This window comes from Asparagus officinalis, chromosome 4, assembly GCF_001876935.1.
Source record: "Asparagus officinalis chromosome 4, Aspof.V1, whole genome shotgun sequence".
NCBI classification, from domain to species: Eukaryota; Viridiplantae; Streptophyta; class Magnoliopsida; order Asparagales; family Asparagaceae; genus Asparagus; species Asparagus officinalis.
Genome location: NC_033797.1, coordinates 145,711,797 through 145,725,703, shown reverse-complemented (window position 1 = coordinate 145,725,703; position 13,907 = coordinate 145,711,797). Strand labels below are relative to the sequence as shown.

The 13,907-nt window shown below is 35.2% G+C and overlaps 1 protein-coding gene and 1 long non-coding RNA gene across 2 annotated transcripts in view; one reads left to right on the top strand and one right to left on the bottom strand.

Annotated features, from left to right (window-relative positions):
- The window catches only part of LOC109839452 (21 kDa protein-like), a 7,973-nt gene extending 3,349 nt beyond the window's left edge, over positions 1-4,624 (top strand). The window contains 1 exon segment of the mRNA XM_020407875.1: positions 4,395-4,624. Coding sequence (XP_020263464.1) covers positions 4,395-4,553 — 159 coding nt within the window. The 3' untranslated portion in view covers positions 4,554-4,624.
- On the bottom strand, positions 6,709-13,887 carry LOC109836216. The gene is made up of 4 exons (XR_002245875.1): positions 13,852-13,887; positions 13,660-13,705; positions 13,548-13,577; positions 6,709-7,039 (listed from the first exon to the last, which is right to left on the bottom strand). It is a non-coding gene; the product is annotated as an uncharacterized LOC109836216 (long non-coding RNA).

Here is a 13,907-nt window from a genome sequence, read left to right as displayed (position 1 = left end):
ATTTGATCAAACCACATATGGAATACATTATAAGGCACGAATAGATGATCCATAAGCACAAACACATAAATATCATCATATAAGTGAAATATAATGAATTCAAAGCAATAAATCAAAACAAACTCTTTGACAAAAGAATTTCAAGAGATGCAACAATATATCAAGCTCTTAAGCTTGTTTCAACCCATATAATCATTCTAGCATCCGGTAAACATGATTTGGGAATAAACACCCAATAAATCCGGAGGGTTATATAAACATAGTCCTCTCATCAAACAAAAAAAATAATCATGAAAACAAAAGATTTTGATACAAGAAAAATTGTTTTCATAACTAAAAGATTTTAAAGATATAATTTTCAAAATCAAGAAAAGAAAAAAAACACTAAAATTCTTGGCTTTAAAAATTATTTTGGCACCAAATTACTCTTGGTACCTAAGAGATTAGGGACATGACCCCTATCATTAAAGCTCAAAGTCCTAGGGTTATGAACCCTCTTGGACATATATGGTGCACGGGATCAGTCATAGCAATAATTACTCAAATGACCCTTCCGATTGCAATAAGTACAATGGAAAGGAAGCATTTGCTTATGTTGACCAAACGGTTGTGCACGGGAAACATTAGAATCATTTGCAAACATGGATGGTCTTTTAAAATTATTTTGCAAGTGTAAAACATTTTTAAGCAAAGGTGGTTTACTTGAGAAATTTGGCAAGTTTGAACATTTTTTCAAATCATAGCAAAACTTCGCCAAATGGCCAAATCTACCACAAACATCACATTTAAAAACATGTGTTCTACTAGAAACATTTGGCAAACTAGAATTCTTTTTCAAATCAAAGCAAAACTTTGCCAAATGGCCAAAACGACCACATAGAACACATTTATACACATTAGCATGCTTATGATGAGAAATAGATGCATGTGCATGTGTGTGTGCAAAATGTGATGATGAAGCTTGATGAGATGCACAAGGAGGATTAAAGTGAATCTTGGTGGGGTTATGTGCATCATAGCAAAATCTAGCAAGATGGCCTTTACGACCGCAATTTGTGCATTTGTAGACTTTGCTATACATGTGTGCATGATGAATAGGATGTTTAGATGTTTTAGCATGAGACTTAGCACACATGTTCATAAGCTTATCATGATTAACAATACATGTTTTAAGGGTTGAATCTAAAGATGATATGTGATCCTTAACATGATTCAACTCATCATTATGCATACAAGTATTGTTATTAGAAGTAGAACATATATTGTTATTTATAAAAGAAGCGGTATCATTTTGTATGTTCTCTACTTCTAACATGGCATTATTTTTAACATGAGATAAGCTAGTGATGGATGAGGTTAATTTTTTATTTTTCAAATTTAACATATCATTGTTTTCTTTAAGCATTATATTTTCATTTTCAATGATGTCAAATTTGGACACTAGCTTCTCATGATCGGATTTCAATTCTACATGCTTGCTTTTAAGATCAATAAAATTATTTTGTAATTTTGTATAGGCATGCAATAATTTCTCATATGCACAAGCGAGTTCATTGATGGATATATCACTTTCGGATTCCGAATCGCTTACCACACTAGGGCTATCGCCTAGTGGCCGTGTGCATGATGATGCTCCACACTCACTTGAAGAACAATCCTCCAAACTACGTCGGATTTCCTCCAAGTTGCCTTGATGTGCTTCTATGAATTTCCATAAATTGTAAGCACTATCAAAATGAACAAATTTGTTAGAAAATGATGAGTCAAAGGCATTAAGCAAATACTCTAACAAAAACTTGTTCATATTAAACATTTTCTTATCATGATCGCTCCACTTGGATTTCTCCAATGTGGGCACAATATAAGCACAATCAATAATTTTCCATAAGTCAATATTTCTAGATTCAACAAATAGTTTAAATCTAGAAGCCCATTGTGCATAGGGAAAATTAATGAATTTAGGAGCAACATTGGATTTATAGCCTAAACAAAATACATTCATATTCAAGATATATATATGAACATATGCAAGCAAGACAAATGCAATCATAACTAGATTAGCACAAATAAGATAACTTGGATCTTTAACTCAAGGTGGTTAGACCTTAAATCAAAGAGCACCAAGCTCTGATACCAATTGTTAGACCCTAGAGGGGGGGTGATTAGGGTCTTATGCTAATCTAATCCGATTAAATGCCAATTAAAACTAATTAATAAGTTATCCTAGCAAGTATAAAATACAACAAGATACGTAAGCTAGGATAAGCAATATGAACAAATGAATATATCCTATCAATGAGATATTACAAATATATGAGCAAGGATATATGAACTAACACAAGGGTAAAATAAACAATCTACACAAGTGATAGGGTAATATGATGAGCAATACACAAAGGCGATATAAGATATGAAAACAAGAATAAGAACGCCAATGCAATCACAAACAAAACGATATGTTTACGAGGTTCGGTCCCCACGACCTACGTCCCCGCTCCTCACCTCGAGGAGATCTCCACTATCACAACCGGGTTTTCTACGTTCACCCGAACAACGTTTACACCTCACAATACAATCACTATGTAATCACACCTCACACACTAAGTGTTGGTCCTAGCCCGTGTCCTCCTCCTCAAGTGCTCGGTTACAACCTCTCCCTAGGCACGTCAACCGACGCCACTCCTCTTGGATTCGACCCCGTCTCTCACCACACACTTCTCTCGGTGTACAAGTGTATTACAAGTGAATCCTCACAATAAGCACAATATAAATCAAATGATTTGTTCTCTAAACAAGGTGAGAACTCAATTAAGCACAACTCTAAGTCACTAATCTCACAACCCAAAATTATACTATGAATGAAAATACAATAAGCTCAATAGGTTGTGTGTGAACAAAGAGTATCAATAAAACAATTAAACTCAATATATAAATCTAGCTTATGGAAATTAAGATCAAAACAATAAATAGCTAGAATTGAGTTTAAGGAAAACTTCTCTATAGATCAAGAGTGAGAGAGAGATGAGTTGAATGCCCAAACACCAAAGAATGATCTCCTCTTTGCTCTTGTGAAATTTGCTTCACAAACTAAACTCTTAAACTCTTTTAAACAAAACTTAAACCCTTGATTAAAAACTTTCTTAAACTTGTTTTAAAACTCTCTTGGCTAACTTGAAAAGACATCAGCAATGGGGTATATATACCCACTCAAAGCTCAGCCAAAAACCCCAAAACGAAATGACCAAAAACCCCAGCAAACAGCTCAGAGAAAGAGCCGTTAAAAAGCAACGGCTATATTGTCGGTCGACTGAAAATTCCGTCGGTCGACCGATGGAAAAATTCGGTCGACCGATGGAAAGTTCGGTCGACCGTTATCCAGGTCGAAGACAGGAAATCAAGCAAACACTTATCCGGTCGACCGGTGCGGTCGACCGATGGAGCTTTTCGGTCGACCGGACCGGTCGACCGACCAACTCTCTGGACCATGCTGACGAAAAAACAAACGAGCGGTCGACCGGTGCGGTCGACCGAAAACAGACATTTCAAAACCTGATTTTAAAGCTGACTTTTAAGACTTTGGAAAAATGTTAAAAATAACAAATGAAGTCCAAAAATTATGAAACTTTGGAAAATGTATATAAACATGTAAATGAACATGTTACAAAAAGAATTTTCCAAATTGCATTTCCCATTTGTGAAAAATCATCATTTTGCAAAATAGTTCAAAACACGAAAATGTAAACATGTGAAATTTGATATTTTAGCTAAACCATGTTTTGAAACTTTGCACAATGATTATATAGACTTAATAAAATATGGATATGATTATTGTTAAGTCCAAAAACTAAGAAAACCATATTTTCACAAAATTGCATATTCTATGCAATATATACAAAACACTAAATATGATTTCATTAAATATAAGCTTGTTAAAGGGGAAATCATATATAGGTATATAAACATGAAACAAAATAGTATTTTCCAATTCTATTCATTTGTTTCATAGTAAAACTTGAAAACTATCAAACCAAAACATATACGTATATATATAACTATATATATACAAAATTCAAAATGTGTATGTGTGTATATGATTGAGCTTAAAGTACTAACACACATAATATAAATTCCTAAACTAAATTACCCAAGCAATCTTGATCTTCAACGAAGCTCTATCTTGGTACACTTGCGGATGAAGCTAAACTTGGATCTTGAACTTGAATTGTACGATGCTTCACTCCACAATTCCACCAACCTCCTCTTGATATGATCGTGTAGGCTCAATCCATCCAACCTCCAACTACGTTGTTTGTCTACAAAACATAGGAATGTACAAACACTAGACAAACAACATTAGTAATAAATTGTTTGTTAAACATCATCAAAACAAGAAGGCCAACAATGATGACACTTGCATGGGTGGGTTTTCAGGCAATTCCATGAATGGAGAGGTTATGACTGCAGTGAGGAGCCATGTGGTGAATGTGGCACAGCTTACTAGCAATGCATTAGCACTGATCAATGGCCTAGCTATTGCTCATTCTTCTCCTTGAACCTGGTTAATACTGTACTTCGAATTGGTTTTGTTTAGTTGTGATTAATTATATTGCCAACAAGGCTTGAAGGTGCTCTGGGTGATATCTGTAAAGGTTCTTAAAGATGTGCTAAAGGTGTAGTTAATTAGTTATAAGTTACTAATTTTTCATTTCAACAACAAAATTGATACAAAATGAAAAGTTTGTTGGATGTGTCTTACGTGCATGCTTTCACTATTGAAAGATTTGAAACTCAAGATTATTGTAGAGTTCAATAATGTGCATATCGTACATAAATATATTAGGGAGTCAGTATATGTACAGAGTTTATTTTATCTCATTCCTATATTGTCTATAAATATGTAACTATTGTCGAACTAACGATGGTAGACACACGTTCCATCTAAAAGTACAAACAAATATAAATACTAGCCTAAGCTGTGAATGCCTGAATCTATTACAAGGTAACTTGCAAGCTTTTAGGACCAGATGACAATCACTAATAAGAAGTAATAAATGAATGGTATAAAAATAAAATTATGCCATAGTCGACATTTAGTCAGCACCGGCATAGTCTGACATTTAGTCAGCACCAAGCTCTTATTTTCGAAAGTCTGCAGTAAGTCAGAGATGCGCAGAAGGATGAAAAAGAAAACAAATTATAACAGAACACATATGAGCATTCGATTTGAAATTCCAATAACTGCTAAGATGAAGTTGTCTAGCATAAGGCGGAGAGTTTTTTATTTTTTTAAAGACCAATTTCTTAAAAAAAATCAAAATCAACCGTTTTACATAATTAATAGCAAAATCGACCTCTTTTTGGCTACATCATCAAGGCTGGACAAAAAGAGGTGGATTTCGCACAAATTGTCTTTAAAATACACGGGACTAATAGTCTCATGTAATTAGCGAATATTAATTACAAAAGTAATTAAAGACCAAAAATACATGGGACTACTAATCATGTGTATTTTGTAGATAGAACTAGAAATTACAAGAGACTAGTAGTCCCATGTATTTTGCAGACAAAACCAGAAAATACACGAGACTATAGTCCCGTGTACTTTCCAAAGATGCACAAATATGCATGCTTGTTTATAGATTACCTCCTATGCATACAAAATATCTCCTGTGCATATAAAATTTCCAATTCACCTTATGTACATATCCAAACATATAAATTCATGTACATAACTTCATACACATCTAAACATATAAAAACATATTCTCTCTCGTGACCAAAACCAAAACATTGCAACAAAACGCAATTGATAAACACATCGCAACAACACATATTATCTCCATACATCAAAACATCACAATAAAACCAAATATATCAAGTGTATTAGTTTATAAATAACATATATCAATAACTCAAATAGAGTCAAGGCAAAAAAATCCAAAAAATGATTTCATACAACCTAAAAGTCTCCCCCTTGTCTCCCTCTTCTTACCAGCTCAAATTGTCCTCCTCCTCCATGGACCTGAACTTGCACGAGGTTGTTGTCCAGTTGTGTTGGATTATGACGGTCCAGCTTTATCATCGCTCCTCCCTTCTCGTCTCCGTCAATTTGGTCCGCATGTGTATTGTGATACTGAAGATTTAGTCCCGCAGCGGATATTGATTTGAGATGATTGAATGATTTAAATGGTGGGTCTTCAGAGCTAACTGTAACATTGACTAGTCAATTTTGACAGTAAATTAAGCCAAATCATGTGTTACACTTTGTGGGTCCCATGACTTATATTGAGCCAATGGGTTTCGCGCGCTGAGGGCGTGATAAATGGTATCAGAGTAGTTAGCCAGCTGAAAATGTGAAGCTAAGTGCTATGCGAGAATAAGTGCATACCGCATAGGTGCGGTGGGAGCCACATCTAGAAGCTTGTAGGAGCCACCTCTAGAGTCCACGTTGTCTGGTGATGATATTGGGATGGACCAATTGTCATGTTGTGATGAGAACGTTGCGTAATTAAGGTGGGCGATTATGATACCCAAGATTTAGTCCCACATTGGATATTGATTGAGCAATTGAATGGTTTAAAGGATGGATATTGAGAGCGAAATTAACTAGTCAATTTTGGCAGTGGGCTGAGCCAAATCATGTATTACACAACTTACATTTTATGGGTCCTAGGACTTACATAACGCCAATGGGTTCGCGGGCTCGGGGCAAGACACATAAGAGATCCTCCACTATCACCTCTCGACCATCATGAAGATCCTTGTGAGTTCGATTCATAGCTCAATGAATCCTTTGCACTATCCGCTGATACAGAGACGTGTGTACTCAATTTGTTCTTGCGACAGAAAGTACTAGATCCTCATTGCAGTGGCCTCAACATCATCAACAACATTTATACGCAATTAAGTCAAAATAAATAATTGTTTCATGTATTCAACAAATTGGTTACTTCTAAAAATAATATAATCTCAAAACGGTGGCATGACTGATCGTGAATGACCTCATCTCTATCTGGCCCAGGACGCATAGTGTGCATACCTGCACATACAACTAATCACACATTAATACCAGCTAAATTAATAAAGTTAAAAAATATTAATTAAACATAGAAAAGTTAATACCAACTAATTGATATCTACTTGTTCTGGATGGACAACGAGACCTATTATGACTCTGTTGATTAACATTGGCTACACTTAATTCGTTTTGCTACTCCTGCTCGCCCTTGATCCATGGTACCTCTAATGCGCACAGATCAGGATTCTCCCACTTGTCTTTTGTACTGAGGTGGTAACAAATCTGGTCTGTCATATGCCGACCAATAGCGACTATCATCAAGAGGATGAAAACTCTCCTTGTGTCTTTTGGTAATGATTCGTTGAATATCAAGCAGACATTACCGATCTGAAAGCATTCTAGCACTATCATCTTGATTGAAACCAGCCACTAGGACATGCTCACATAGCAATTTTTGCAATTGAGGTATGTTACAAGTGCACCTGCAGTCTTGATCAAAGAGATAAACGGTATAAGTTCTTTCACAATCTTTAACCTCTGACTCATTATCACTGTACGAAGTAATTCTACATGATCTTTTATAGACACGATGCTTTTCTACAAGATGCTCTCATTTTTTAGGATGTACGTCATCATCCAATGTGCTCCACCACCACACTGTTTGTTAAAGTATGCGTTCAACTGGTAAATGTCCTTGCAATAAGACTCGAATTGGCATAGCCCAGGCACCCTTGAGTACGCCATTAAAACTCTCAAAGCAATTAGTTGTCATCATACAATAGCATATCCCACATCTTTGCTTAACACCTATCGATCTACGTATTGCGACTTCAAGTTTTGCTCAATCCAATTATGTGCCTCTACTGACAGTGACTTAATTTTCTCCCTACAGTGCTCATACACTAATACGTTCGCTACACACCCGACTTGCCACAATAGATGTTCTAAATTAACCTCTTTGTGTTCTTTTAAAAAATTATCTCTTGTATGCCTCAAGCAATAGCAGTGATGATGTAGTGCTTCAAAACCCTCATGCAACGCCCGTAGAGTTCCTTTTATCCTGTTGGATATAAAGTAATCATTATGGGACTTTGGATAGTAGGAATTAATCTGTATATACATTGAAAAACCACTTCCAACTCAATGTGTACTTTACCTCAATAACTACAAAGACCAACGAAAAATAAACCACTATTTGCACCTACCCCGATTACGGCCAGAAGCACTCCTTTGTACTTGCTACATAAATGTGTGCCATCAATGCTCAAAAGCGGATGATATGACAAGGTGTGAACCCATTGATAGCGGGACCAAATGTTCTCTTTAAACAATATTTTATATTCGGTACCAGATTTTTCCTCTTAATTGGTAAAAAAAATAATTTGTAAGATTTCTCCTAATCTCCAAAGAGTTTAGCTAACACCCTTCTCAGTGCATCATATGCCTTATATTTAGATATGGTTATTTTCCTCATATCGTATACTCTTGTAAATATCTAACCAAGAGTGATCAAGTTCTCTTCTTACTTTGGGCATAATTAGCTTTAAGATATAAGAGAAAATTGTTGCCTTATGATCGACATTGATAGACGAATTGCAACTTGTAAGAAGAAGTCCGCAATAACTAGAGATCGTAAATTGGCCATTTATTTTTTATTCTAACAACTACATTTTTAGTACTAGATTTCACCAGCTTGAATTTGACTATTTTCTTGATGGACCATTCACGTATAGTAAATGTCAATGCCTCCTTGTTCTCAAATAAATCTCCTTTTTGAAAGTGAAGTTCTTCAAGTCATTCAAAATTTGAACTAACATTAACAAACTCAGCTTGCGAGGCATTTATCTAATACTCATTCTAAAACTCTTCTGGCAACATTCCTTCAAACTCCACACAATCGTCGTTTACACAAAATTCATCCATCCAACAGGTGTCCTCATCGATACCTCCAATAGCACACTGCATGCTATCAAGTCACTCATCTTCTTCAACATCTTCAGCATAATCATATGCATCTTCTTCTATAGTGGAACCAACCGGTAAATGACCCATAACATGGCTCAAAGTGTTGTCGAACTTATCACTTGATGTTGCACCAAGGGAAAGCCTGCTTAATGTTGCAGTTGAGTCGACGCTACTTCACTCAAATTATTTTCTACGTGCATGGCACTTGGAGATGACACAATTCACTCGAATTGTTTTCTAACTCAAGCATGGGACACAACTCTCTCGGAGCTTTCGAAAATTAAACAACGCTGAAAATCAAAAAAAAATCAATGAACAATTCAATTGAGATTTGTTTTTTAGAAAGTTGTTTCATGTATCAATACATTTATTGGTGATCTCTATAGCAATTGTTCTATTCTTGTTTATCGCATAGTTTCAGAGCACCTTAGGTGCATACTCTACATGATTTATTCCAGTAACTTTGTGTATTTCCTTCATTATTTTCGAAATTGCATGATTTAGATAACATGAATATTTTTCTAGAACCTCCCTTGTATATAGGCATATTATTCATTATAACACTCAGTCTTCCATTAAAGAAGCAAATAATGGATATTCTATTTGCCATTGAAACTAAAAGATTAACATTCCATTATATGCATACTATCTATTACATTTCACATATTAAATTTTCTATTAGACTTTAAAAATGTGTGAAATTTTTATATTAAATTTTATATATCATATTTCTAGTTAAATGCAATTGACAAACCCTCTATATCTATTTTAAGATACCAATTTTCTAGTTAAATCCTACTTGTAACCAAACCACATTGTTTATAGAAATTGAAATAAAATTATTCAAAACATATGGTTATTTCATATTACAAATGAAACTGGAAGCTATACATAATGAGAAAATTTTCATCTTGATGAGGAGTCAGAGCTCAATAGCATTAGAGCTTGTTAGCGTCAGAGAGGCTAGATAGTGTCGGAGTTCAACACCGTTGGAGAGAATCGAGGTAGACGGCAGCACTCAGTGTTGGAGTGAATCAAGACAGAAAGTTGGGGGAGGAGGTTTGGTTTGGGTTAGAGAGAAGGAGAGAGAAATTTGAGGGAGTGAAGATTGGAGAGAATCGGGTGAGATTTGAGGTATGAACGCAGTTTGGAGAGAATGTAAAAGAGAAATTTGAGGGAGATCTCGATCAGAGAGAGAATTGTGAGAGAGAGAGAGAGAGAATTGAGAGAGAGAAAGAGAGGTCGATCAAAAGAATTAGAGTGAGGCAGCTGTGCCGGTTATATATACTCGACAAATATACAGGACTATTAGTCCTGTGTATTCGTCAAACATGTAGTCGCGTGTTTGTCAAATGTATTGTTCTTCTTTGTTGAGAACACAGGACTGATAACCCATATTTTTCTTTAGGGGAAATGTAAGTCTCTATTATTTATACTATTAGGCCCGGCTAATGAAATGAAGTAGTTTAATCTGTGGGTAGCATTCGCTAATTACATGGAATTACTAGTCCCATGTATTTCAAAGACGATTTTTTGTAAAATCAAGCTCCTTTTGTCTAGCCTTGATAACGTGGCCAAAAAGAGGTCGATTTTGCTAATTATTTAGCAAATGGTCAGCTTTTGCTAATTAATTTTCAAAAAATGTCTTTTTCAAAAAATTCTCCACACAAAGTCCTACATATCCTACAAACATACTTCATTTTAAGACTAGACAGTAAAGAAAATTAAAAAAAAAAGATAAACGAATGCCATAGACATAAAAAAATATCTCGCTCTGCAGTTAGTAGCAAGCTCTTATAGTCTTACGTAACTACAAGGTACAAGAATAGGTTAAAGAAACAAAAATAGGGGGAAAATCATATAAGCACTCAATTTGTATACCAAAACCTACTAGGTAAAGCTATTAACTATTAAATTAAGCATAGGGTTATTCCTGTGCTCCAAATGCCTGATTATCCTACAAGATAACTTGCAGGCTTTTAAGGCCAGATGATAATGCTTATAAAGAAGTACATCCTACAAGATAACTTGCAGGCTTTTAAGGCCAGATGATAATGCTTATAAAGAAGTACATGAATGCGATAGAAATGAATTATCTTATAGTAACCTGCAGCTAGTCTAAGCTCTTATTCTCAAAAACCTGCAGTAAGGTAGATGCAATCAAAACCTAACATAAATCATATTAGCCTTCAATTTGAATACTAAAACCTGTGAAATTATCAAGCATAAGGTTTGTCTCCTTAGCCACAAGCACCTCAACATCCTACAAGATAACCTACATGCTTTTGGAACCATATAGTAATGTGAATTAAGAAGTTGATGAACGGCATAGAAACAAAACTAGCTCACCACGCAGTTAGTAATAAGCTCCTATTTTTTAAAACGGACCTGCAATACATTAGAGATACTAAAAATAAAAATAATAATATACATCATATTAGCCTTCAAGTTGAACATCAAAAGCTGCTTCAATAAAGTTACCAAGCATAAAATGATAAAATTTCTCCTTAGCTGTGAATGCCCAAACATCCTCCAAGATAAGTTATAGGCTTTTAGGTGTTAGGACCATGTTCGTACGTGTCCGCAATGTATTAAATATTAGATATAACGGAAATATCAGACGACCAAAATTCATAACGGATTGCGGAAATCGGGTACATATCGAGGATATGTAAAAAATATCAGGTTATCATATCGGATGATAATCATATATAACTGTAGAAAGAGATCAAAACCCTAATTAATTTCATTAAGATAATAAGAGAGATATATATAGTCATACAAATAGGGTTAAAGGTAACGGGTTACAGCCCATTAACCCAATACCCAATACTAACCCAATATTTAATTTAACACTCCCCTTCAAGTTGGAGCATAGATATCCACCATGCACAGCTTGTCACATATAGTAGAGAACATCTTTAAAGAAGTAGCATTGGTAAGAATATCAGTAAGTTGCTGTGAGGATGGGGTGAATATGAGAGATACTATCTTCTTCTCCCAAGCATCTCTGATAAAATTACAGTCAACTTTAATATGTTTTTTTTTTTGTCCTCTCATGAAACACAGGATTCTGTGCAATGTAAATGGCAAACTGGTTGTCACAATACATTGACATGGGTCCAGGCTGAACAAAACCAAGTTCTGTCATAAACTTTCGTAGCCACACCATCTCACAAGCAGTGTGAGTCATTGCTCTATATTCGGCCTCTGCACTAAACCGTGATACTATATCTTATTTCTTGCTTCTCCAAGTCACAAGATTACCTCCAACAAAAGTACAGAATCCTGAGGTTGACTTTCGGTCTCTCATGTCTCCTGCGTAGCCAGCATCAGAGAAAGCAGAAATGTGAGTAAGTTCATGCTTCTTATATAGTAATCCCTTATCAGGATAACTTTTGACATATGCCAAAATTTTCAGAGCTGCTGTCCAATGAACCTCTCTAGGTTTGTGCATAAACCTGCTTAGTACACCTATTGTAATGGTAATATCAGGTCTAGTAACTGTCAAATATATTAGTTTCCCAATCAGTCTCCTATATCGTCCAGCATCATCTAGTAGAGAGCTATTATCACGCCACAAATCAATATGTACCTTCATTAGGGTGCTTGTAGGTTTGCATTCCAAGAGACCTGCTTCTTCTGGTAAATATAACACATACTTTCTTTGGGACAACAACAGGCCATGCTTTGAATTTGAATTCCAGACTTTGTCTTTTACATAGTAGTTGACTAATGACCAGTGTAGTCGACTACTAAGAAATATCTTGAATTAACAGAGTATGTTCTAACTCAGTGTAGTCGACTCCAACGACTATTAGTCAACTACAGTGATAGTTTTCTGACATTTCAGAATTTGAATTTGTGACTGTTTTTAGCCGTTTTGTTCCGTTAATTGGCATTGAAAACTTGTCTTTTCAATGGCTATAAATAGGTTACAAGTTCAGTAATTGCTACTAATCATTCCTATCTATAAGATTCAATATTTGTGCATTCTCAAGAGTTAAAAACATTCAAATTTTTCACTAAGTGTTGAGAAAAGTATTCTCTAAGTTAGCCTTTGATCTTCATCCAATATACAACTTATTTAGGCAACTTTCAGATATTAAAAACATTCCTAAAGCCACTGCTGCACATCACTACACAATCAAGGCTTATAGGAATTGTGTTGTTGATTCAAGAAAAGTTCTCTCGGGTGCGAGAGTTGTGATCTCTTGGTGAAGAGATTACGTGCAATTTGCATGGTCTTGCAAATTGGTCAGGTTTTCTTTTTGATTTTGTAATAGTTTTTAAATCGTAGTGGAACTTTCAAGCGGGATTCGTTTGGGGATTGGATGTACACCGGGGAGGTGGAACCAGTATAAAAGCTTGTGTTTGTGATTGCAAATTTCTGTGATTGTTGCTATCTTTCTTGTAATTTATAATCTACTTTGCATAAATTTTAAAATAATACTATTCAACCCCCCTAGTCCCCCCTAGTATTTTAGTGTATATTAGATCAGATCCTACCTAAGGAACCCTTAATTGCTCAGAAACCCAGATTAAGGGAGAGATTGGAGAATACCTCAGAAAAGATGCGATCTTTTGTAGCAACCTGATGAAGTCGTCAAATAAAATTCGGGTTTTTCAATTAAGAAAAAAAGAAAGAAATAGAAGCAAAGGAGCCAGAATCTTACTCGGTAGTTAGGGTTTTCTTTCGTTCGTGGCCGCCATTTCTCTAGACTAATTCGTAAAGAAAATAAACGAAGAATTAAAATTATAAACAAATGTGAGATTGATCTTTTCCTTTCATCCAATATCCTGCGACTTTCCAGCTAGAAACTAAGAAATAAAAAAATTAAGCACGGAGAAATAAGAGAGAATTTTACCAATTCGTGGAGAATTTTCTCTCCCCTTCTCATTTTTGAGTTTGAATCCGAAGAGA